At 41.3% G+C, this 27,401-nt stretch overlaps 1 protein-coding gene across 6 annotated transcripts; it reads right to left on the bottom strand.

The window, feature by feature from the left end:
* Positions 1-771: 771 nt before the first annotated feature.
* Positions 772-26,329, bottom strand: LOC140732834 (trace amine-associated receptor 1-like). 6 transcript variants are annotated; one of them, XM_073055464.1, is made up of 4 exons: positions 26,224-26,300; positions 22,351-22,901; positions 6,202-6,294; positions 772-1,917 (listed from the first exon to the last, which is right to left on the bottom strand). In XM_073055464.1, the coding sequence occupies exon 4, from the start codon at positions 1,810-1,812 to the stop codon at positions 772-774; it is 1,041 nt and encodes a 346-aa protein (XP_072911565.1). In that variant the 5' UTR covers positions 1,813-1,917; positions 6,202-6,294; positions 22,351-22,901; positions 26,224-26,300. The 6 variants fall into 6 exon arrangements, with proteins under 6 accessions (XP_072911565.1, XP_072911564.1, XP_072911568.1 ...); XM_073055463.1 differs by lacking the exon at positions 22,351-22,901 and having other exon boundaries at positions 26,224-26,329; XM_073055467.1 differs by lacking the exon at positions 22,351-22,901 and having other exon boundaries at positions 26,240-26,303.
* Positions 26,330-27,401: the final 1,072 nt, after the last annotated feature.

Genomic DNA, 27,401 nt, shown 5'->3' with positions numbered 1-27,401 from the left:
TTTGCCACTCAAATAAAATTTATTCCTGCAAACTCCCCCACTCTACTGAGGTAGTATGCAGCCAGTGTTGAGAGTACACTGAAAGCATAATTAATCTGGTTCCGCAGATACAGAGGAATCATGCTCTGGTATTCATGTCCATTTATAGGAATATCTATTTTTGCTCCATGGTGGTTAAAGTTAAAACTATTCCATGAATTTTGTTTGGAACTGTATTTAAAAATAAAAAGACAGGTTCTGGAATGCCATGCAAGTCAAATTAAAGTGCACAATATTCCTGATATATTGAGAAGATTATTGGGGAACAGGGGGTAAAAAGGGAGTTGCAGACTGGTATTATGAGTTTTATCCCTCTCTCTCCTCAGTCATTCATGTCCACCTATCCTACAAACTCCTCACATTAATCCTGTCTAATACCATTTTCCAGCGACTACCAGCAGAAAGCTTACTGAAGTAGGTAATTCTGAGTCACACAATATATAAAGGATCTAGAAGGGATTTCAAGGTAATAGAAAAACTGGGTGGGAGAAGTCCAAAGAGCAGTTCTTAAAAGGATTGCTGCTAGATTTTCCAAAATGAGTATGGATTTTTTAAGGATTTATGGATTGAGTAGTCAGGAGAGGCATTGGAATGGATGTTTGCACTGTCTGTAAAGCCAACCAATAACAAGGAAGTAAGATTTTGGCCTCTGGACAACACATTTCTAGACACAACATTTGCAAATTTATAAAAGTATTGCTAATGCTAATTAGTAAAAGAAACAAATAAATTTTACTCACAGTACAAGTTTATTCTAGAGGACTGAGACCGAAATATCTTACATGTGCAAATAATTGTCACAGCTTTTCTGAACCAAGAAAAGAAGAAGCCGTAGATCATAGGATTAAATGTAGAATTCAAGTAACCAAACCAGACAAGAGTATCGAATAAAACAGGTGGTACTGAATAATTAAGAAATGCATCTATTGTGTTGCAAATGAAGAACGGGGACCAACAAATCAGGAATATGCCCACCACGATTCCTAGAGTTTTGGCAGCTTTTCTTTCATATCTTCGTGGAAACCAGATTCTATTTACTCCGATGTCTTGAGTTTGAACCGTTTCTCTGTTTATCTGCCTTACTTGTTTTACAGCCACAAAATAAATCTTACAATAAATACAGAGAATGGCGACTCCTGGAATGTAGAAAGAAATGAAAGAAGAAATTACCCCTGATATTTCACTGAACACAAGTGTGCAATTCCCATGGCAAGTGATTTCTTTGCTGTAAAATTCCTCCACTCCTTTCAAATTTAATTTTAAAAAGACCATGCCAAAGGCGAAAACAGCAGAAGCACTCCAGATAATGAATATCATTATCTGCACCGAGAACAAAGTTATTCTTAACTTGTACCTCAGTGGGTCACACACTGCAAAGTAGCGGTCAACAGAAATGAAGCAAAGATGCAATATAGAAGCGGTGCTGAGCATCACATCGCAGCTGCTGTGAACCTTACAGAATGCCTCTCCTAAATACCAGCAAGTTTCCACTGATCTCACCATGCTATAAGGCATAACCAAGCATCCCAACAGGAAGTCCACAGAAGCCAAGGAAAGAATTAGGTAATTGGTGGGTGTCTGAAGGTGCTTGAAGTGGACGATTGATATGATAAGTAATAGGTTCCCAATGATGGTAGAAAGAATTATTGACATCAGAAATGTGTACAGGAATACTCGAAGGCTGTTCGATCGGGTGGTTTTAATACAAGATCCATTTACAAATTCATAACAGTAATCAACAATTTCTGTTCCTGCACAGGAGTTTGTGCCCATTTCCTTCTTTTAAAGGGTTGTCAATATTTGATTTCTCAATCTAATCCCAAATCCTTGCAGAAGAGGTTTCTTCACTGCTTCTGTTCTCCATCACATCAACTTGAACTAGAAGAGGGGCAAAACATATCATAGACATTATTCAATTCCACAATTTACTCAAACAAGTTATATTTTCACATGTTTGCAAATAACAGGCTTTGTGGTTGCGAACTCACTTTCATGAACTTTAGTTCTGAAAGTTACCTGCTTTTATTTTTGCACAGTTGTTGTTTGATGGTCTCCTTTTTAATAGGTTCTGCTGGGTATTGGGTATTCAGGTCGTGTTACATATTGGTACCAATGACATAGTTAAGAAAAGGGAGGAGGTCCTGAAAACAGTCTACAGGGAGATAGGAAGGAAGTTGATAAGCAGGACCACAAAGGTAGTCATCTGTGCCATGCGACAGTGAGTATAGGAATAGGATGAGGTGGAGGATAAAAACATGGCTGAGAGATTGGAGCAGAGGGCAGGGATTCAGATTTCTGGATCATTGGGATGTCTGTTGGGGCAGGCGTGACCTGTACAAAAAGGATGGGTTGAACTCGAAACCAAGGGGGACCAATATCCTGGCAGAGAGGTTTGCTAAGGCTATTGGGAAGAATTTAAACTAGAATTGCTGGGGTTAGGAACCAAACTGAAGAGATGGTAAAGGGACTGTTGGCTCACAAATAGAGAAAGCTTGGAGACAGTGGGAGTGGGAGGATAGGCGGGTGATCAAGAAGGGACGCGCTCAGACCAATGGTTTGAGATGTGTCTATAATAATGCAAGAAGCATCGTAAACAAAGCGGATGAGATTAGAGCAGGGATCAGAACTTGGAGCTATGATGTTGTGGCCATTACAGAGACATGGATGGTTTAAGGGAAGGAATGCTATACAGAAAGGGCAGGGAGGGAGGCAAAAGAGGTGGGAGCGTGGCCCTGCTGATTAGAGATAGTTCCGCAGCTGCAGAAAAGGAGGAAGTCATGGAAGGATTGTCTACTGAGTCTTTGTGGGTGGAAGTTAGAAACAGGAAGGGGTCAATAACTCTACTGAGTGTTTTTTATAGACCACCAAATAGTAACAGGGACATAGAAGAGCAGATAGGGAGACAGATTCTGGAAAGGTGTAATAATAACAGGGTTGTCGTGGTGGGAGATGTTTATTTTCCTAATATCGATTGGCATCTCCCTAGAGCAAATGGTTTAGATGGGATGGAGTTTGTTAGGTGTGTTCAGGAAGGTTTCCTGACATAATAAGCCTACAAGAGGAGAGGCTGTACTTGATCTGGTATTGGGAAATGAACCTGGTCAGGTGTCAGGTCTCTCAGTGGGAGAACATTTTGAAGATAGTGATCACAATTTTATCTCCTTTACCATAGCATTTGCGAGGGATAGGAACAGACAAGTTAAGAAAGCGTTTAATTGGAGTAAGGGGAAATATGAAGCTATCAGGCAGGAACTTGGAAGCATAAATTGGGAACAGGTTCTCAGGGAAATATACAGTAGAAATGTGGCAAATATTCAGGGGATATTTGTGTGGTGTTCTGTAAAGGTACGTTCCAATGAGACAGGGAAAGGTTGGTAGGGTATTAGAATCCTGGTGTACAAAGGCTGTTGTAAATCTAGTCAAGAAGAAAAGAAAGGCTAATGAAAGGTTCAAAAAACTAGGTAATGATAGAGATCTAGAAGATTTTAAGGCTAGCAGGAAGGAGCTTAAGAATGAAATTAGGAGAGCCAGAAGGGGCCATGAGAAGGCCTTGGAGAGCAGGATTAAGGAAAACCCCAAAGCATTCTACAAGTATGTGAAGAGCAAAAGTATTAGACATGGGAGAATAGGACCAACCAGGTGTGACAGTGGGAAAGTATATGGATCCGAAGGAGATAGCAGAGATACTTAATTAATACTTTGCTTCAGTATTCACTACGGAAAAGGATCTTGGCGATTATAGGGATGACTTACAGTGGATTGAAAAGCTTGAGAATATAGAAATTAAGAAAGAGGAGGTCCTGGAGCTTTTGGAAAGCATCAAGTTGGATAAGTCTCCAGGACCAGATGAAATGTACCCCAGGCTACTGTGGGAGGCAAGGGAGGGGATTGCTGAGCCTCTAGCAATGATCTTTGCATCATCAATGGGAACAGAAGAGGTTCTGGAGGATTTGAGGTTTTTAGATGTTGTTCCCCTATTCAGAAAGGGAGTAGAGATAGCCCAGAAAATTATAGACCAGGCAATATGATTAGGAATAGTCAGCATGGCTTTGTCAAAGGCAGGTCATGCCTTACGAGGCTGATTGAATTTTTTGAGGATGTGACTAAACACATTGATGAAGGAAGAACAGCAGATGTAGTGTATATGGATTTCAGCAAAACATTTGATAAGGTACCCCATGCAAGGCTTATTGAGAAAGTAAGGAGGCAAGGGATCCAAAGGGACCTTGCTTTGTTTATCCAGAATTGGCTTGCCCGCAGAAGGCAAATAGTGGTTGTAGATGGGTCATATTCTGTTGGAGGTTGGTGACCAGTGGTGTGCCTCAGGGATCTGTTCTGGGATCCCTTCTCTTCGTGGTTTTTATAAATGCCTTGGATGAGAAAGTGGAGGAATGGGTTAGCAAGTTTTCTGATGAAACAAAAGTTGGGGGTATTGTAGATAGCGTGGAGGGCTGTCAGAGGTTGCAGCGGGACATCAATAGGTTGCAAAACTGGGCTGAGAAGTGGCAGATGGAGTTCAACCCAGTTAAGTGTGAGGTGGTTCATTTTGGTAGATCAAATATGATGGTAGAATATAGCATTAATGGTAAGACTCTCGGCAGTGTGGAGGATCTGCGGGATCTTGGGATCCGAGTCTATAGAACACCCAAAGCTGTTACACAGGTTGACTCTATGGTTAAGAAAGCATACACTGCATTGGCCTTTATCAACCATGGGATTGAGTTCAAGAGCCAAGCCATATAGGACCCTGGTCAGGCCCCACTTTGAGTACTATGCTCAGTTCTGGTCACCTCACTGCAGGAAAGATGTGGAAACTATAGAAAGGGTGCAGAGTAGATTTACAAGGATGTTGCCTGGATTGGGGAACATGCCTTTTGAGAATAGGTTGAGTGAACTCAGCCTTTTCTCCTTGGAGTGACGGAGGATGAGGGGTGAGCTGACAGAGGTGTATAAGATGATGAGGGGTGTTGATCATGTGGATAGTCAGAGGCCTTTTTCCAGGGCTGAAATGACTAACACGAGAGGGAGCAGTTTCAAAGTGCTTAGAAGTAGCTACAGAGGCGATGTCAGATGTCAGCAGAGAGTGGTGAGTGCGTGGAATGGGCTGCCGGCAAAGGTGGTGGAGGCAGATACGAAAGCATCTTTTAAGAGATTACTGGATAGGTACATGGAGCTTAGTAAAATAGAGGGCTATGGGTAAACCTAGTAATTTCTAAGGTAGGGACGTGTTCGGCACAGCTTCGTGGGCAGAAAGGCCTGTATTGTGCTGTAGGTTTTCTATGTTTCTATGTTTCTTTTTGTTGTGGCTGCCCATCAGGAGATGAATATAGTATACATATTTTGATATTAAATGTACTTTGAACTTTGAATTAAATAATCTTTACGAGTTAAATAATATCTGACTAAATAGAAATGCTAATCTTATTCAAAATACATTCGAGTTCATTTCAAGTATTAGAAAAATCATGATACTCAGGATTGTGTGAGTCCAAATAACAAATTTCTAAGATTGCATGAAAAGGTATCAGTATTAATCATCAAAACCAAGGAGATGACAGAGTGTACAGTATGATAAGAAGCATAGATTGAGTGGCTAGCCAGAGTCTTCTCTCCAGGTGTTGACGGCTAATAGGGGGAGGAGGGCCATAATTTTAAGGGTGATTGGAGAAATGTGTCGGGAGGATGTTAGAGGTTAGGTTTTTACACAGAGAATGGTAAATGGGTGGACCACCCCTGCTATGGGTGATGGTAGAGGCGGATACATTACGGGAATTTAAGTAACTCTTAGACAGACACATGGATGATAGCAAAAATGGAGAGCTCTGTAAGAGGGAAGGATTAAATTGATCTTAGAATAGGTTATAAGGTCGGCACAGCATTGTGGGCCAAAGGGACTGTACTGTGCTCTAGTGTTTTACGTTCTTCTATAATCTAGATCTCTGTAATGAAGTAGTATAAGTGGTCTTAGTATTTTTTCTATTAGTTTTGGGATCTGGAAACTGTTGACAGAACAGCTGGAAATGTTACTTTCAGATCCAAGACTCTAAAGTATTTTCATGTTCCATTGAAATCAATATTTGCATGAAGATTTTCAAAGTACTCACATTGTGGTTTAATATCCTACAGTATTTTCCATTATATTATCACTATGGGTTATCTTACCTTTGTATACATATCGATGGAAATCCTTTTAGCTTGGGTTACATTTTCAGAGTTACTTGATTCTCAGTAATCCCGATGTTTAATATCAATGATCTGTGGAACAAATTGCCATTTATTTGTTTAGCAATATAGCATGGAGTAGGCCTTTCCAGTCCACCGAGCCACACCACCCCCAGCAAACCCCGACAAACCCAATTAACCCGAACCTAATCACAGGACAATTAATAATGACCAATTAACCTATATGATACATCTTTGGACTGTGGGAGGAAACTGGTGCACCTAGGGAAAACCTACGCATTCCACAGATTATAGAAACATGGAAACATAGAAAACCTGCAGCACAATACAGGCCCTTCGTCCCACAAATTTGTGTTGAACATGTCCCTACCTTAGAAATTACTAGGCTTACCCACAGCCCTCTATTTTTCTAAGCTCCATGTACCTATCCAAAAGTCTCTTAAAAGACCCTATCGTATCCACCTCCACCACCGTCGCTAGCAGCCCATTATATCAGTAGTTAGTACATAGTACATAAAGAGAGTGTATACATTGAAAGGTGGGGCCCTTTAAATATGTTGATATACAAAAGGATTTTGGAGTCCAAATTCATAGCTCTCCAAAAAGGTTGATAGGGTCATGAACGCTTCTGGTATGTTTGTCTTTATTAGTTGAAGCATTAAGTTCAAGAATCAGGAAGTTATAAAATTCTGGTTAGACTGGATGTGGAATGTTGATCTCTTTGATCAATTATAAGAAGATTGTGAGAAGGTGAGCAAGTTGAAGAAGGTGCAGAAGAGGTTTATCAAGACACTGTCTAGATTCAAAGGCATGTGCTATAAGGAGAGTTTGGACAAAGTTGGGTTGTTTCTTCATGAGCAGCTGAGGCTGAGGGTAAACTTGATAGAAGTTCGTAAGGATATGGAGGACATAAATAGAAGAGATGCCTGTTATCTTTCTCCCAGGTACCAAGAGTCTTATATTCAAGGTCATGCATTTAAGGTAAGAGCAGTCAGTTCAAAGGAGATGTGGAGATGTGTGGGACAAGTTTTTTCTCACAGAGAGCAGTGGGTATCTGGAATACAGTGACAAGGGTGGTAATGGAGGTGTAGATCAAATACCATCTATAAATTTGCTGATGATACAACCATTGTTGGTAGAATCTCAGGTGGAGATGAGAGGGCGTAAAGGAGCAAGATATACAAATGTAGAATAGTGTTGCACCAGCAATCTTGCATTTAACATCAGTAAGACAAAAGAGCCGACTGTGGACTTCAGGAAGAGTAAGATGAAGGAACACATACCAATCCCCATAGAGGGATCAGGAGTGGAGAGAGTGTGCAGTTTCAAGTTACTGGGTATCAAGATCTCTGAGAACCTAACCTCCTAACTGGTCTCAACTTGCCGATGCAGCTATAAAGAAGGCAAGACAGCGACTAATCTTCATTAGGAGTTTGAAGAGATTTGGCATGTCACTGTCTGGTATGGGGGGGGGGGGGTGGGGTTGCTACTGCACATGGCTGAAAGAGGCTGCGGAGGATTCTAAATCTAGTCAGCTCCATCTTGGGTACTAGTCTACAAAGTGCCCAGGACATCTTCAGGAAGCGGTGTCTCAGAAAGTCCGCATCCATTATTAAGGATCTCCAGCACCCAGGGCATGCCACTGTTACTGTCAGATAGGAGGTACAGAAGCCTGAAGGCACACACTCAGCGATTCAGGAAGAGCTTCTTCCCCTCTGCCATTCGATTCCTAAATGGACATAGAACCCATGAACACTACCTCACTTTTTCAATATATATTATTTCTGTTTTTGCACGATTTTTAATCTCCAATATTCATATACCGTAGTTGACCTATTTATTTATTTATTCTATATTGCATTGAACTGCTGCTGCTAAGTTAATAAATTTCATGACATACGCCTGATTCTGATTCTGGTTTTGAAATATGATAATACGATAGAGGCACTTAAGAGGACATTGTGGAGGCAGAAGGGATTACTTTTGTAAAGTGTTTAAGAACAAGTTCAATTAGTTTTATACAAGATCATGGGCCAAAAGGCTTGTTCCTGTGCTGTATTGTTCTATGTTCCATTATGTCAGTGTTTAGCACATGATTCAAATAATATTACTGGGTAAACAAAATACTATTCTCTGTCTACTGTGTTAGTAATATGATCTATGTCATACACCTGGATGTTGGGATAGAGATACATCTCTACCAAAGGAGGTGTAAGGCACTCCTTCCCTCTGCTAGACTGCAGGTGACACTTGGGCAAGGTGTAGCACCTGCTTAACCCCCCCAATCAGGGCCACGTGAAGCCATAGGAGCAGTTGGTGGATGGTCGTATGAAAAGCTGGTGCATATCGCAAGTCCTGGTTATGTAAGCACAGACTGCAGGCAGACAATCTCTGAAGAGTATTGATGATGGCTGGGTTCACCTGTCTTGTAAAGACACTGCCCAGAAGAAGAAGGCAATGGCAGCATCACTTCTGTAGAAAAATTTGTCAGGAACAATCCTGGTCATTGAAAGATCATGTTTGGCCATGTTGAAAGATCACATCTTATATCACAGCTCATAATAAATAAACATCATACACTTAATCTATGAGAATTCCAGAAGCATTAACAAACACGTTGATGCACCATCAATAACTCACGCTGAGACTTAGGAAGCGAGATATCGGCTTTTATTGACTGGAAGAATAAACAACACTACATCCTGGGGAAAATGAGGGAGAGCAGCAGCCCACAGTCGCCTTTATACAGGGGTCTGTGGGAGGAGCCACAGGAGCAGTTAGCAGGGGTCTGTGGGAGGAGCCACAGGAGCAGTCAGCAGGGGTCTGTGGGAGGAGCCACAGGAGCAGTCAGCAGGGGGTCTGTGGGAGGAGCCACAGGAGCAGTCAGCAGGGTCTGTGGGAGGAGCCACAGGAGCAGTGGGTCTGTGGGAGGAGCCACAGGAGCAGTCAGCAGGGTCTGTGGGAGGAGCCACAGGAGCAGTCAGCGGGGGTCTGTGGGAGGAGCCACAGGAGCAGTCAGCAGGGGGTCTGTGGGAGGAGCCACAGGAGCAGTCAGCAGGGGGTCTGTGGGAGGAGCCACAGGAGCAGTCAGCAGGGGGTCTGTGGGAGGAGTCAGCAGGGGTCTGTGGGAGGAGCCACAGGAGCAGTCAGCAGGGGTCTGTGGGAGGAGTCAGCAGGGGTCTGTGGGAGGAGCCACAGGAGCAGTCAGCAGGGGGTCTGTGGGAGGAGCCACAGGAGCAGTCAGCAGGGGGTCTGTGGGAGGAGTCAGCAGGGGTCTGTGGGAGGAGCCACAGGAGCAGTCAGCAGGGGTCTGTGGGAGGAGTCAGCAGGGGTCTGTGGGAGGAGCCACAGGAGCAGTCAGCAGGGTCTGTGGGAGGAGCCACAGGAGCAGTCAGACAGGTATATCTAGTTCACCACACACGTTTATTGATCTTCTCGGGCAATGGATATTTTGATACATTTACTCTCCTAATATGACATTCCCGTTAGTTTTAAAGGATATCCCAAAAAAACATTTCAGCGTATTCCTTTCTTTGCGATTAGACAGCAAAGTAAGTTCAATATGTAAATTTGCTATTGAAATATAATGCAAGTTACAATTAATACAGAAAAGACACCATTGAATGGTGTAAACACAAGAGATTGACGAAGGGTCTCGGCCCGAAACGCCGACAGTGCTTCTCCCTATAGATGCTGCCTGGCCTGCTGCGTTCCACCAGCATTTTGTGTGTGTTGCTTGAATTTCCAGCATCTGCGGATTTCCTCGTGTTTGCTTTTTAGATTCTGCAGATGCTGGAAATCCAGAGCAACACACACAAAATGCTGGAGGAACTCAGCAGGTCAAGCAGCATCTATGAATGAATGAACAATTGACATTTTGGGCTGAGATCTTTCATCAGAACTGAAAAGGAAGGGGGAAAGACACCAGGATAGTGTCTTTTATTCATATTCCATTATGAATTCATAACAGAATATATCAACCTAGCATTTATTTAAACAAAAAGTACGATCTCCTTTAATAATACCTGTGATAAAATAATAATAGAAAATGCTGGAAATGGATGGTTAATCAGTATCAATGGAGAAAATGAGTCTGTAGTTCTGATATCAAACTACTTCTGTTTTGCAGGTATTATTAATATTGTTGTTGGATCAGTGAAAATATAATTGAATCACAGATTCACAGCATGAAAGCAGATCCTTTAGCCCAACAAGTCCACAGTAACCATCAAACACCTGTCCTAACCCAGTTACTTTTAAACACGTTTTCAATAAGCTTACCATCCATTTATATTCTGAGGACAATTTACTGTAGCCAATTAATGTTTCAAACTGCACGTCATTATGGTGTCAGAGGAAGCAGAAGTATCTGGAGGAAACCTAGGTAGTTACATGAAGAACATGCAAACTCCACACAGGCAGTATGCATGGCTAGGATCAGCCATGGGCTGCTGGAACAGTCCAGCAGCAAATCCACTAGCTTCACACTCTGCCACCCCGTATGTCCTTATACTGATGTTTAAACTGAAGTGAAAGGAAAGAATAAAAACTGGAATAATTAATACTTTGTTGCAAAAACCAAAAGATTAACATTTTTCACATGCCTGATCTTTCAAATCACATACACTAGGGCCATTTTAACCGATGCTACCGACCTGAAGTCAGACTCAGCTGAAGCTCTCTCCCAGGAGGCTCCTGTTACACTTCCACACAAGGGAAATCCAAAATGGGGCTGTCGATAATTTCAATGATCTCGTATTATAGGACACAACAATAAATCCAGAGGAAGATGCTTGCAAAAACCTTAAATGACTTTGATCTTCACAAGGCTGAACAAATCAAATGCACAAAGGTAGTCTCAGTATAACTGTGGATTGGAAACAAACTATTTTAGGCTTGGTCCTGTGTAAAGAGCAAGGAAAAATTGGTGATCTTGGTAAGTAAGGGAAAGAGTACGCTAAGGACATGAGTGATTGCTGCAGACAGTTTGAAACTTATCCTCCTGGGTTGAAAAATTTGCAGTCATCTGAGAAGGCACCATTCGGAAAGAAAAGCGAAAGCTAATTGCATCCTCCAGCTAACAGAATGCCTGGAACACAGGTTCGTCATAACCAACACCTATTTGTTCAGAAACAAGTAGAAGTCCTCTGGAGACACTCTCCAATCCAGTCACTAATACCTGTCAAGTTATATCATTGCGCAGGCAATTAAGTCTACATCACATGTGCTGTGACAGGTAGCAATGATTGCATTCCTGTTTTTGCTTCACCTGAACAACTCAGACTTGTTAGCATTATTCATATCCCCTGAATAAATATACAAATTTAAAGAACTTAGACCATGATTACCCACATCATAGCACATAATGATGTTGATAATGACATTGAAAGAAGATCCCTGACACTGGAGAACAGAGTGAACAAAAAAATAAAGTAATGCTACAAGCAACACACACAAAATGCTGGAGGAACTCAGCAGGCCGGGCAGCATCCATGGAATAAAGCACAGCCGACATTTCTGGTCGAAAGCCTTTAGCAGGACTAAGTTCCTCTGGCATTTTGTGTGTGATGCTTGGATTTCCGGCATCTGCAAATTTTCTCTTGTTAATGCTACAAGTATTGGTTCATTCTATAGCAAAAGATATTCAGGAAAAATGTTGGCAAGGGACTGGCAGAGATCGACAGTTCAAAATTCAAAGTAAATTTTATTATCTAAGTACATGTATGTCACCATATACAGCCCTGAGATTTTGAGGATCACTGAAAGATCAACCAGATTGCAGAAGACAACAAACTGTACAAATGCAATAAATAATGAGAACATGAGATAATAACACAAGGAGTCCTTTAAGTGAGATCATTGGTTAAAACATAGAAAACCGACAGCATAATACAAGCCCTTTGGCCCACAAAGTTGTGCCGAATATGTCCCTACATTAGAAATTACTAGGCTTACCTATAGCCTTCTATTTTTCTAAGCTCCATGTACCTATCCAAAAGTCTTTTAAAAGACCGTATCATATCCACCTCCACCAGCGTTGCTGGCAGCCCATTCCACGCACTCACCACTCTCTGAGTAAAAAACTTACTCCTGACAAATTGTACAACAACTGTACCTACTCCCCAGCACCTTAAACCTGTGTCCTCTTGTGGCAACCATTTCAGCCCTGGGAAAGCCACACGATCAACACTTTACATCATCTTATACACTTCTATCAGGTCACCTCTCATCCTCCGTCGTTCCAAGGAAAAAAGGCTGAGTTCACTCAAACTATTCTCATAAGGCATGCTCCCCAATCCAGGCAACATCCTTGTAAATCTCCTCTGCACCCTTTCTATGGCTTCCACATCCTTCCTGTAGTGAGGCGACGGGAACTGAGCTCAGTATTCCAAGTGGGGTCTGACCAGGGTCCTATATAGCTGCAACATTACCTCTCGGCTCCTAAATTCAATTCAATAATTGATGAAGGCCAATACACCATACGCCTTCTTAACCACAGAGTCAACCTGCATAGCAGCTTTAAGTGTCCTATGGACTCGGACCCCAAGATCCATCTGATCCTCCACACTGCCAAGAGTTTTACCATTAATACTATATTCTGCCATCATATTTGACCTACCAAAATGAACCACTTCACACTTATCTGGGTTGAACTCCATCTGCTACTTCTCAGCCCAGTTTTGCATCCTATCAATGTCCCGCTGTAACCTCTGACAGCCCTCCGCACTATCCACAACACCTCCAACCTTCGTGTCATCAGCAAACTTACTAACCCATCCCTCCGCTTCCTCATCCAGGTCATTTATAAAAATCACATTTCAATTATGGGGCAAATGAGTGAAGTTATCTCCTTTTGTTCATAGCTTACTGGTTGAAGTAGATGATGGAATAAGTTCAGTAAATGAAATGGAAAGGGAGGAGGTTATGTTGCAACTTTAGAAAACTCTTGTTGGCCACATCTAGAGCCGCCTGACTATAAGAAGAACGTTGAGGCTTTGGAGAGGACGCAGCAGAGATTCACCAGGATGCTGTCTGGTTTAGAGGGCCTGTGCTATCATGAGAGGCTGGATAAACTTGGGTTGTTTTCTCTGGAGTGTCAGAGGCTGAGGTGCTTCTAATAATACTGTAAACCTCTATTGATGGAGATTATGGGAGGCATAGACAGAGTGGACAGAGAGTATCTGTTTCCCAGGGTTGAAATGTCTAATACAAGAGGGCATGCATTGAAGGTGAAAGGGGGTGGGTTCAAGGGAATGTGAGGGGTAAGAGTGTGGTAGATGCCTGGAATGACTTGCCGGTTTTGGTGGCAAAGGCAATTACATTAGAGGCTTTTAAGAGATGTTTGGTTAGGCACATGGACATAAGGAAGAAGGGGTGATATGGATATGGTGTAGGTAGGTGGGATTAGCATTGGGGTGTTTCTGATTTGCTTTTTAGGAGGTTTGGCACAACGTTGTGCGTTGAGTGGCCTGTCCTGCGCTGTATGTTCTATGTTTTATATTCTATCTTAAAAAAAATTGTGTTTTCTTACAGGAGTAATTAAGTGAAAAAAAAATAGTAGCAAGTTAACAACAGTAGAAATGAGCAGAGGATTAGATCCATGGAGAAATCTGATGATTTTCCCAAGTAACATTTTTAATGTTGGCTGACTCACAGAAAGGCATAAATACTGGAAGATAAGGTATTCACACAAAGCTGAAAGTGCCACTGATAAAATTACTCTGGTTGCTTCATTAGGTGAGATATTTCCAAATTTAAGTGCAAAGATTGCTTCGTTTGACACACATTAACTTCTGTCCTATGCTTGAATTTTGACTGAGTGGTTGATTTTGATGGAATTTTTATAATCAGTAGATTGAAATTGCAAAATCAAAGCATCAACTCTTTTATGAAACTTAAAAATTTAATATGTTAGCAGCTTTGCCAATATAAAAGTGTATCAATCCATTAACAAACTCAACACAAGACCAGTTTGGCATATTATAATTTTCATTTACGTGAGAAATAACTGAGAATCATTCTTAACAGTTCCTGTTCATTCTTCCCAATAGGTATACAGTATTGTTCACATTATGGCTTTATAAGGCTCATACTGTGGATAACATTACAAGTTGTAAAAATACTATGAAGCTTTTAGCTGCTAATATCATTATTCTGCTTATTTATAAAATAGTTTAAGAACAGATAATACGAATAATGCAATACCTGGTATCATTCAGGAGTCGGAAAGAAAGCTGAGAGGAGAAAGCTGAAACCACTGCCACTTATTCACCCCCTGCTTCGTTCTGCTATCAGTGTTTGTCTTTTCAAAAATCAGAAACAATAGCTTACCTCCAACAAGTCCAATTCTACAATTACGCACACAACCATTGAGAGATTGCAATTTAAAGCCATGCACACAATTGAACTTCTCACTAGGAGAAAACACCCAATAGAAAACATCTCCTTCTATTTATGAATTTTGTAAGCCATTTGCAAATATTTACCAACAGCAGAATATTGTGAATTGCTCTGTTCAAATGATTTCTTGACAATGCCTTTTACAGCCAAAATGTCAATTAAACATAAAGCTAATGGCAAACAATATCAATGAATGGGTTGTTAAGGGAACGATGGTTCTGAGGCTAATCACTATATTCCAGCATTAAATGCTAATGTTAAAATATATTTTTAAATGATTCAGTAGCCTTTCCATACTACTATTTATTTTTATATTAACATTTGTATATTGAAATAAAAAGGTGTATAATTAAAATAAACTTATGCTATAAATGACAATTATACAGACAAGATAAAGGGTAATAAAATGCATTACTTTTCTTCCACCTGCTTAAACAGAAGAGTTCAGAGGACTATTATGAGCTGCATCTCAGCCAGAAGAGTTAAATGTTTGTACAATTCCTGGGCGTTGATTGGACATTTGAAATGGGAAGTGATTTCCTATTCCAGGAAATATGAATATTTACATTCTGATGGGCGATTCTCAATTTTCATCCTTAAGTTCCTAATCTAAAATTAGCAGATTGATTTCCAAGCATATAAGAGAACTTCTTCCAGTAATGGGTGTGTCATAGCATGCAGTAACTTAGCTTGAAGATGGAATCTCTGCCCAGAATTTTATAACACAACCAAAGTGCTTATGCTCAGATTTGAAAGGCCTTTTGCCCATTCTTCTCTCAGTGACCATCAGGCAGGAAGTATCAAAGTCTGAAGTCATTCAAAATCAGAATCAGAATCTGGCTTACGATTACCAGCATATGTCGTTAAATATGTTGACTTTGAGACAGCAGTACGATGCAATACATAATAATAGAGAAATAAATTGTTACATTAAGAAAATGTGTATGAAATAGTTAAATTAAACAAGCAGTGGCAAAAAACAGAAATAAAAAGAAGTAGTGAGGTAGTGTCCATGGGTTCAATGTCCATTCAGAAATCGGATGGCAGATGGGAAGAAGCTGTTCCTGAATCCACTGGTTTTATGGTGTCATGAAGCCATCAGGTTCAAAAACTGTTATTTCCCTTCAACCTTTTGAATTCTTGAACCAGCCTGCACAGATCTAATCTCTATCCCAGTTTAGCAACACTGTGAACACTTTGCATTACAATGAACCATGTGGTATTCTGATCTATTTGTGTTTTTTTTCTGGCAAAAATTGTAAATAATATATGTTTACATGGTGTGAGCAGAATCATCTGCAGCTTAATGTGAAAAAGACTAAGGAGCTGGTGGTGGACCTGAGGAGGGCTAAGGCACCGGTGACCCCTGTTTCCATCCAAGAGGTCAGTGTGGACATGGTGGAGGATTTCAAATACCTGGGGATATGAATTGACAATAAACTGGACTGGTCAAAGAACACTGAGGCTGTCTACAAGAAGGGTCAGAGCCATCTCTACTTCCTGAGGAGACTGAGGTCCTTTAACATCTGCTGGATGATGCTGAGGATGTTCTACGAGTCTGTGGTGGCCAGTGCTATCATGTTTGCTGTTGTGTGCTGGGGCAGCAGGCTGAGGGTAGCAGACACCAACAGAATCAACAAACTCATTCGTAAGGCCAGTGATGTTGTGGGGGTGGAACTGGACTCTCTGACGGTGGTGTCTGAAAAGAGGATGCTGTCCAAGTTGCATGCCATCTTGGACAATGTCTCCCATCCACTCCATAATGTACTGGTTAGGCACAGGAATACATTCAGCCAGAGACTCATTCCACCGAGATGCAACACTGAGCATCATAGGAAGTCATTCCTGCCTGTGGCCATCAAACTTTACAACTCCTCCCTCGGAGTGTCAGACACCCTGTGCCAATAGGCTGGTCCTGGACTTATTTCCACTAGGAATAATTTACTTATTATTATTTAATTATTTATGGTTTTGTATTGCTATATTTCTACACTATTCTTGGTTGGTGCGGCTATAACGAAACCCAATTTCCCTTGGGATCGATAAAGTATGCCTGGCTGTCTGTTTAATTTATGTTTTTTGTGAACGTTTTTTTTCTGATGCTATGTGCCTGTGCCACTGCAGAAGGCAAAGTTTGCCATTGCACCTATGCATACATGCACTTAATTTTAGTCAAAACAGGACAACTTAAAATAGACAGCTTATCTTCATTTAAATTTAGAAGATTCCGGTTTAAGATGGTGCTGGTGATTCTCAACAACTTTGTTTTTCTGGTAAATGATCGTCACAAACAAATAGCCTGTAACCTCCCTTTGCACTTGGAGGCGATTCAACGCGGCAGAACCTTGGCAAGGCGAGGCAGCGGGAACATCGCCAAGAGCGAGGAAGACCTGAGGTTCGATTGACTTAAATGTCGGGCTGAATTGGAAAGGTCGGTTACAAGCCGAATCGAGGCTGGTGGGGTCCAGGCCCCTAGAATGCATCAAAGCGACTGAACCTGATGATTGGACGATGACTTAAGCTTCGGATCAAATCGGAAAGGTTGGGTACAGGTCGAATTGAGGTGGTAGGTTCCAGGCCTCAGAGTGTATTGAAGCAACAGAACCCAATGTTTGAATGATGATTTAAGCACTGGGCCGAATTGGAGAGGTCGGGTATAGGCCAAATTGCAGTGGCAGTGTCCAGGTCCTAGACTGTATCAAAGTGACTGAACTTGATGTTTGGACACTGATTTAGGTGTCGGGCCAGATCGTAACGGTCAGGGTGTCAGGCCCCAAAGTGAGCAATAGGCCAGTTCAGCTCACTCCTCTGCTTGGTGGATCTGTGGACAGACTCTCTTTGTGGACTTGAGTTCAGAATGCAAATTCCTTGCGTTTATTGCTTGCATAATTTGTTTTTTTTCTCTGCACATTGGGTATTTGGATGGTCTTTGTTTTAACGGGTTCTTTGGTGCTGATTTTTTGGCTGCCTGTTAGGAGACAAATCTCAAGTTTGTATAACGTATCCAAACTTTGATAATAAATCTACTTTGAACTTTGAGCTTTGATTAAGAGGAGTAAGGAAAACTGTATTCAAACTCCCACTGTGTAAATCAGCAGCATAGATTGTCAGCAAATAGATAATGCAGAAAGTATCATCATATATAGAGACTTACTAGGATAATGAATACCATGACAGTAAGCAGAATCCTCAAAAAAATTAACAGCAAGCAAAATATATTTAAGTAAATACTGTTTGAAGAAAAAAGCAGGTGAGAATAAGTTCATGGGAAAGGTTCTGAAGACAGAAAATTGCAGTGGATCTGCAACTTCTGTGACACTTCATCCATCAGATTATTGTTATGGTCATCTTGATTAAAAAGCTACAAATGATTCAGGCTTTGTTCCAATTGAAAATTCACTGTGGCTTCGTAGCAAATTATATCACAAATAGCACTTGTATGTTTTGAAGGATTTCAAAAAGGGTTTGGGCAATGGAAGTGAAAAACTGCAAAAGCAGGAAATGTGAAACAAAATCAGAAAGTGGAGGGAACATTCAGCAGATCAGGAAACATTTATGGGCAGAGGAACAAAGTTATCACTTCAGTTTGAAGACCCTTAGTCTTTCTGATAATGGATCCAAAACAAGTTTGTTTTTCCTTGTAAGATGGTGTTACACTAAACTTTGATCGGACATCCAGTATAAAACCCCCTCAATTTATAATGTAATTGAAGCCACTTTGCATTTGGGCATCAGAAATATTATTCAGGAGATTCAGCAGATGGATAAATTTCCAAGAAAGGCGTCTCCCATTAATAATAAGCTGTGGCTTACTGGCTCCAGTACTGTTGTTGAAGCAGCGAACCATAGACACAACAGTTTCTGCAGATGCTGGAATTCTTGAACAACCACACACAAAATCTGGAAGAACTCAGCAAGTCAGGCAGCATCTATGGAGGGGAATAAACAGTCGATGTTTCAGGCTGAGACCCTTCATCAGCACTGGAAAAGAAGAGGGAAGAAACCAGAATAAGGTGGAGGGTGGGGGTGAGGGAAGGAGTACGTTCTGGCAGGTAATAGATGAAACCAGGTGAAAAGAAACGGGGAATGAAGTAAAATACTGGGAGTTGATAAGTAGAAGAAGTAAAGATAGGCTGAAGAAGGAATCTGATAGGAGAGGACATTGGACTATGGAAGAAAGGGAAGCAGGATGGTTATCATAGGGAGGCGATGGGCAGGTGAGAAGAGAAAGGATGAGAGGAGAAGCATGCTGGGGAATGGAAATAGAAGGGGAGGTAGAAAATAGTGTAAATTAGAGAAATCAATGTTCATGCCATCAGGATTGAGGCTACCAAGATGGAATATAAGGTGTTATTCTTCCAACCTGAGTGTAAACTCATTGTGGCAGTAGAAGAGGCCAGGAAAGGTCACTTTGGAATGGGAATGGGAAGATGAATTGAAATGAGTGGCTACCCGTAACTCCATTCTTTGTGGTGAACAGAGAAAATGTGCTCCACAAGCAGACACCGATTGGGTATTGGAGTTATTGATGTGACAGATGGGCATCAAATCCAGCACTTGGGGAACAAGAAAAGAATTCTATACAGTATCATTTTTATGGATTGTAAATCATGGCAGAAAATTAAGGCCCAAATGGGGGGAAGGGTTTCAAAGAACATCCATATCCTCATTTGAGATAACACAGTAGCATTGTGGGTAACAGGACACTATTACACCTTGGATCATCAGAGTCTGGAGTTCAATTCCAGGGCTGTCTGTACATTCTCCCCGAGACCATGTGGGTTTCGTCTGGGGGCTCTGGTTTCCTCCCACGGTTCAAAGACGTACCGGTTAGCAGGCCAATTGTAAATGGTTCTGTGATTAGGCTAGGGTTGAATCGATGAGCTGCTGCGTGCTGGGACAGGAAGGCTTGTTCCACACTGCATCTCTAAATAAATAGAGGTCCTGTAAATAAATGCAGAGCGCAGCACTTAAGCATCAAAGTCAGGGTTGCAACATGCACTTTAAATAGGAGTGCTGAGAAGATGATTCATCTCTGGAGCTTTTGCCATCGCCACAGCCACCCATCAGATGATTAAATTCATTGTATATGATTTAAGAAACAGAAAATTGGACTACCTACTTGTAGACTACACAGGTGGGAAATGTGGGAAATTCCTCTAATTTGCATTGGACCTCACCTTGGCAGTGGAGAAGGTCAAGGGTGGATGAGTTAATGGGGGAATGGGAAGGGGAATTGGAATAGCAGACACTTAGAGCTCAGGGTGGCCATTGCTTAAAGCAACCGAGTTATAAAGAGGTGGGATGCAGAAAATACATGCAAAACCTGGAAGAGGGAGATACATAGAATCTACTCCAAAATGTAATTTATTTCAAAGGAATCTGCTTTAATTTTGCTTTGGTGGAATTGACTGATGTATATGGAAGCAGTAAGTTAACTGTGAATGTCTAAATTTTATTTAAACACTAACAAATAAAATCTTGCCTACTAGAGTGATGCTTGGTATTTGCAGAAGCTCTCTGATAACACTGAGGGGGCTGGGTGTATCAGAGCCGGGCAGGACTCGGAGAACAGAGGACTGGTGGACAGGTTTGTGGAGTGGTGTGGGAGGAATCACTTGCTCCTGAATGTGGCCAAAACCGGAGAGACGGTGATTGATTTTAGGAGAAACAGGTTGGTAACAGGTCCTGTATACGTTCTGGAAGAAGAGATTGTGGTGATGGAGGAGTAAAAATACTTGGGCGTTCACCTCGACAACAGACTTGACAGGAAAGCCAACACCAAGGCTGTTTACAAGAAGGAGATGAGCAGACTCTATTTTCTAAGGAAGCTGAGATCCTTCAGTGTGTGCAGCGGGATGTTGGAGATCCTTTACCAGTCTGTTGTTGTGAGTGTAGTCTTCTTTGCTGCTTTGTGTTGGGGGAGTGACATCGGTGCTGGTGACACAAAAAGACTAAATAAACTCATTAAAAAGGCTGGCTCCGTCCTTGGCTACAACCCAGACTCTTTTCAGTTAGTGATGGAGAGGACGTCACTAAACAAAATGTTATCCATTATGGACAATCAGGCACGTCCTCTCCATGACCCACTGAATAAGCAGCTGAGCACCTTTTCGAACAGACTCATTCAGCTCCGCTGTCAGAAGGATCGTTATAGAAAATCTTCCGTAACAAATGCAATAACCAAGTTCATCTCTGTGTGACAGGAGAACATACATCATAGTACAATAGTCTCTGTTTTATTATTTTGTACATTACAGTATTATTGCACATGGGTAAATTATTATTGTGCATATTATTATTCCGTATGTTATCATTAGTTAAATCTGCACACTGCTAAATGTGGTTTTAAATTTTGCTGCAGTAATGGAAGTATTTCCCACTCAGATTCAATAAAGTATATAATATTATTATTATTAAGGATAAAGTTCAAAATTTCAGGATCAATATTGTGAACGGTATTGCTTTGTGGCAGCAGTACAGTACAGGCTTAACAAATTACTACAAAAGAAATAAGTAATAGTGAGACAGTGTTCATGGGTTCATGGACCTTTCAAAAATCCAATGGTAGAGTGGAAGAAGCTGTTCCTAAAATGCCTCTATGCTGCTCTATCTTCTCCCTGATGGTAGGAATGAGAAGCAGGTGGTCCCAGACGGTGAGGGTCCTTAATGATGGACGCCGCCTTCTTGAGGCAGTGCTTGCTGAAGGTGGCCTTGATGGCAAGGAGGGCTGTGCCCATGATGGAACTTGACTGAGTCTACAACCCTCTGAAGCATCGTATGAACCTGTGCATTGGCGTGTTCACAGCAGACGGTGATGCAGCCTGTCAGAAGGCTCGCTGTAGAGGTATGCTCATGACTTTGGTGACAGTCCAAACCTTCTGATCCAATCCTGAGAGATTTCACTATAAGCTTAAATTTAATTTTTAATATTACTAATTCAAAAATTGTGGAAACTTCTTTTTATTTTTCTGCCCATCATTTGTCCTACACTTCTTCACTTGTTCTGAAACAAATTAATTCCTTGTTAACTTGTGAGGTCCTGGTGTTTCACTCCCTGTCATTGAAATGATGGCAATGCTTGCTGACTAATTATTCCATTCAGACTTATTTCTCACATTTACATGGAAACATTTTGTACAGTGAAATGTGTCATTTGCATTAACAACCAATACACATCAGGATGTGTTGGAGGTATCCACATATTCCAGCACCAACATAGCAGGCCCACAATGCTTGAGCAGGGCAGAACAACACAGAGCACAACCAGCAACAAGAGTAACAACAGTAAAACAGCAGGCACCAAATTGTGGAGGAAATCAGCATGTCAAGCTGCATCTACAGAAATATATAAACAGGTAAACAAGCCCCTTACACACACACACACACACACACACACACACACACACACACACACACACACACACACACACACACACACACACACACACACACACACACACACACACACACACACACACACACACACACACACACACACACACACACACACACTCCTCTAGCTCCAGGACAGGCATCCAGAACCTCCAGCCCACTGGGCCTCCAGTCTTTGGCCATCGGGCCTCGACTTCCGAACGTCTGATTGGCCTTTTTGCTCCAATCTTCGTTATTGAGCCTCAGACTAACCAATGATGGGACCCCAAACACCAGGCTCGAACCCCAATTTCCTATTGCTCAAACAGATATCCAAACCCAAGACCCACCAACCTGGGACATTTCAATATCCATGGATTTTCTTTGTCACCCATCTAGATCACTGGCCTTCAAGGTCGGAGCCTGGACTCCAGATGTCCTTCATCCCATGTCCACATTGCTGGCCTTCATGTGCAGAGTAGAGGCCTAGACTGTGGATGTCCTTCATCACCCATCCACATTGCTCGACTTCAAACACGGATCATAGAGTGGAAGTTGTATTCCAGCTTGTACTCTAACTCCTCCACATCCCTGTCCCTAAAGCCTAACCTGACCCCTAACTCCCTTTCTGTCCCCATAACCATCCCAACAAACTTAAAGGAACAACTACAGTAAGTCTGAGCCATGATCTTGATGGAGTCTGCAGCTTGGCACCACCTTGACCAGATATTTAACTCCAGACATTGTCTGAGTTCAAGCTGATCGCAATCTAATGGCCACAAGGATGTACATTCTAAATGAGACAGCAGGCAATGATCAAAAGAAGAAAACTAGATTAAACTCTTCTATTTCTTCTCCTTCCCCCACAATCCTTGTTGGTCTTCAAAATACTTCATTGTACAATCCTGCAAGTTAAAAGAATGATTCCAATAAGAACTAAATTTGTTCTAGTTTAACAAAATCCTCCAATATAACAACATTCATATTTATTTAGTCATATAATGTCCCATGAATAGCACTGTGATTTGAAACTGAACTCCGTTTAATGTAGGGAAGGTGTTGGAGTTGATTCTTAAGGATGTAGTTGGGGGAATGTGATAAAGTAGTCAGCATGGTTTCCTCAAGGGAAAACCTTGCCCGACAAATCTGGTGGAAATCGTTGAGGAAATAACAAGCAGGATAGACATGGGAGAGCCAGCTGATGTTGTGTACTTGGATTTTCAGAAGGCCTTTGACAAGGCATCACACGTGAGGCTGCTTAACAAGCTACAGGCCCATGGTATTACAGGAAAGATTCTAGCATGGATAAGCAGTGGTTGATTGACAGAGACAAAGAGTGGGGATAAAGGGAGCCTTTTCTGGATGGTTGCTGGTGACTAGTGGTATTGCACAGTGGTCTGTGTTGGGACCGATTCTTTTTACATTATACTGTATGTCAATGACTTTGGAATTGATGGCCTCGTTGCAAAGTTTACAGATGGTATAAAGATAGGTGGAGGGGCAGGTAGTTTTGAGGAAATAGGAAGACTACAGAAGGACTTAGACAGAGTAAGAGAATGGGCAAAGAAATGGCAGATGTCAATCAGCGTTGGGAAGTGAATGATTATGCATTTTAGTAGAAGAAGTGAAAGGGTTGACTATTTTATAAATGAACAAAAAGTACAAAAAAACAGAGGTGCAAAGGGACTTCGGAGTCCTTGTGCAGGATTCCCTATAGGTTAATTTGCAGGTTGAGTGTGGTGAGGAAGGCAAATGAGATATTAGTATGCCTTTCGTGAAGACTAGAATATAAAAGAAAGGATATAATGTTAAGACTTTATAAAGCACTAGTGAGGCCTCACTTGGAGTATTGTGTGCAGTTTTGAGCCCCTTATCTTAGAAAGGATGTGCTGATACTGGAGAGGATTCAAAAGAGGTTCATGAAAATAATGCCAGGATTAAATGGCTTGTTACATGAAGAGCATTTGATGGCTCTAGGCCTGTGTTCCCTGGAATTTAGAAGAGTTAGAGATGACTTAATTGAAACCTATCGATGGTGAAAGGCCTTGATGGAGTGGATGTGGAGAGGATGTTTCCTGTGGTGAGAAAGTCTAAGACCAGAGAATACAGCCTCAAAATAGAGGGGCATCTTTTTAGAATGGAGATGAGGAGGGTGGTGAATCTGTGGAATTCATTTCCACAGGCAGCTGTGGAGGCCAAGTCTTTATGTATATTTAAGACAGAGGTTGATAGATTCTTGATTGGTCAGGGCATGAAGGGATACAGGGGAAAGGCAGGAGATTGGGGCTGAGGGGAAAAATGGATCAACCATGACAAAATGGCGGAGCAGACTCGATGGGTCAGGTATCCTAATCCTGCTCCTACATCTTATCGTCTTATGGAAAAACTGAAATTCTTAGGGAGCGGCATGGTAGTGTAATGCTTTTACAGTGCCAGCAACCAGGGTTCATTTCAGCCACTGTTTGTAAGAAGTTTGTATGTTCTCCCCATATGCCAGCCAGTAGTTATTTGCATCTGCACTGGACTTCGAGGTGAATGGTCCCGGGTTCGAATCTGGCTGGCTCCTTGCACACATTCCATCTGAGCTGGGTTGAGTGTCGAGGTTGCAACTCAGCCTTGTTAAAAACACAGACAAATGCTAAAGGAGTGGCAAGGTTGTCATCCGATGCTCCCCAAGAGGTGGAGAACATAACTACTTCTGTTCTCCCCATGGAACTAACTACCGGTAGCTATTTTCTCTGCATGGGCCTCCTCCGGGTACTCTAGTTTTCTTCCACATTCAAAAGATATATGGGTTAGTAGGTTAATTAGTCACATGAGTGTAACTGGGTGGCACAGTTGGAAGGGCCTATTACTGCGCTGTATCTCTAAATAAGTAAAATGAAATTAGTGATCAATATGAGTGTCTGTAAATTTATTTTGCATACAACTGGTGAACAATGTAGAACCCAACAGAATTTTGAATCCCAAGGCTAATCTTTAGGGTAAACAACTTTTAATAAAATAGGTTATTTCATTTACAAAATGAACACAAGGTAATTATTAACCTATCACAGCCTGCTTTTGCCTTTGTGAAAATGTGCAGGTGAGACCAATTAATACACCTGTATTCCGAGTGATGAAGCAATTCTGATATATTAGAAGCAACAGATGTTACCAGAAGTGTATTGCCTTTGGAAAGGATTAATGATTAACAACTTAAGATGAGTAACCTTTAATTTCGATGAATCATTATATCCTACGAATGTCCATATGTACTATTTGTAATAATTCAAAGATATAAAAGGAAGCAATTTGATTAATATGATAACAAGGGAAAATTTAAAACACTAAGCAAATCTTCCACCGAAAAGATTTGAGTTCCATAATGGTGCTGAAATAGATCGCACTACGTCCCTAATTTTCAGTGAATCAAATGCTTCTTTACTTGGATTTAGGTATTTCAGAGGTTTGAATTCCATACCAAACAGAAGGTGATCGAAAGCAGCAGGTAACCTGAGACTATTTGTGGTAAACTTGCTGAGATGTCAGGGTGAAACACAGTAAATACAAACCTTATCAATTCTGGTGTAGGAAATCAATGATGATAATCTTGGCAAACTTCCATATTAACTCAAAGAGGTAAAAGCATTGGTAATCAGAAGATACTGCCAGGTTGTAGGAGTAGTTTAGTGATATCTAAACTTCCTACAATAACAAACTCTTTGCAGTAGGTTCTTCGAAGCACAAACAAGAGAAAATCTGCAGATGGCTGGAGGGCAAAGCAAAAATGCTGGAGGAACTCAGCAGGCCAGGCAGCATCTATGGAAAAAAGTAAATAGTCAATGCTTCAGGATGAGAGCCTTCATCAGTCCTGCTTAAGGGTTTCGGCACGAAACATTGACGGTTGATTCTTTTCCAAAGATGCTGCCTGGCCTGCCCAGTTTTTTCCGGTGTGTTGCAGTAGGTACTTGATGGTGGAGTGGAATCTATCACAGATGCTGCTTGACCTATTGAGTCTTCCAGCAGATTATTTGTTGCTCCAGGTTCCAGTGCCAGTAGTCACTTGTGCCTCTAAACCTCTTACAACTCTTCCTTATCAACAATGATGTAATTAAATCAAGCGAAAATCCCAGGACATTTCACAGGTGGTGAAATAATTCACACTAGGCCAAAGAATGTACAATAAGATTAATGATTAAAAGTTGGATTAAAGATAGAAAGAATAAAATTTCTCACATAACTTACAAAATTTTAGGCATACCCAGCTGAAAGCAGAGTCAATGGTGAAGCAGGTGAGGTTGCACAACAGACCAGAATTGGAGCTAGTTCGGGTTAATGAACTATTTTAGTTATGTGGGAGTTTAGAAAGAGTAATAATTGGAGGAGTGGTTTGACTGGAAGCCAAGCAAGAATTTATTTTTATAAAAATAAATTGTGTAATGAAATTCCAAGGAACACTTTGTCAACCACTAACTTATTTTGATCACCTTTTGTGTGGCAAGCAAATATAAAATGTAAATAACAGCTGGCAGATTGGTCATGGCTGACAAGGATTTCTTGAAACGGAAGGACAACCACTTATGAGTCTCTGCACATTGGTGACAGGTTTAACTTTTGCGCAGGAACATTCTTCAGTACTAAATTGAAGGTTTCTTGTTTGTTGTTTACTATAGCAAGACCATTGACAGAGAAGATGGCTTTTTCTGCAATTACGCACTCAACATGATCTGCTGTCCTCCAGTAAGATTCATCTTTACACAATTTCCAGACTCAATGCCCTCTGTCCCAATACTTTTGACCGGGTGATGGAGCAGCTCTCGTATCTGCAGCAAGCATTCTGCAACAGTGTCCTAACCATGTCTGTAAAGGAATTTGGGCCACAGACCTTCCAAGTTTTCCATTTTCTTCGTAGTTCAAGTGATACCAGCTAAAGTAGATTCACTTCTTTGCTGATCTGCCAGAAAGTTTTCCATCTTCTATGTGTGACTGTCAGTTTTCAACTGTGAATTGTATGCACGGGAGCCCTTTACATTGGCAGGTTGTGAAGGGAAGTGTCACTTCAGTGAGGCACTTATACACCTCTGGCAATCAGTCAAGATCATCTCTTATATTGCTGCTCATATTTACTGGAACACGTAATTATGTTTGGATTTGACTGAAAATACCTACATAAAAAGATTACAATTTCCTAGGACCATATCACATACGCACGAATGTTATGCATTCGCACAGCCGGATCTGGAAATTTCTCCCGGCCTTGAATGGTTTTATAAAGGGGTGGTGAATGTAATGTTAGGCCTAAATGTTTTCCCTACTGTCCTTTCAAAAAAGGGACCTGTCAAATCTGTTTATTTCAATTGCACAGATCAGTTATACAGATATAAGTGCCTTATTTACATGTGTCAGTTTATTTATTTTCCTGT

The sequence above is a fragment of the Hemitrygon akajei genome, chromosome 9 (genome assembly GCF_048418815.1).
Source record: "Hemitrygon akajei chromosome 9, sHemAka1.3, whole genome shotgun sequence".
Taxonomy (NCBI): domain Eukaryota; kingdom Metazoa; phylum Chordata; class Chondrichthyes; order Myliobatiformes; family Dasyatidae; genus Hemitrygon; species Hemitrygon akajei.
Note: the sequence above shows the minus strand (reverse complement) of the source record. Positions and strands in the feature narration are given on the sequence as shown.

Excerpts from the sequence above, each read along its gene's own strand:
- LOC140732834 (XM_073055463.1), bottom strand. The coding sequence starts at position 1,812 with ATGGGCACAAACTCCTGTGCAGGAACAGAAATTGTTGATTACTGTTAT.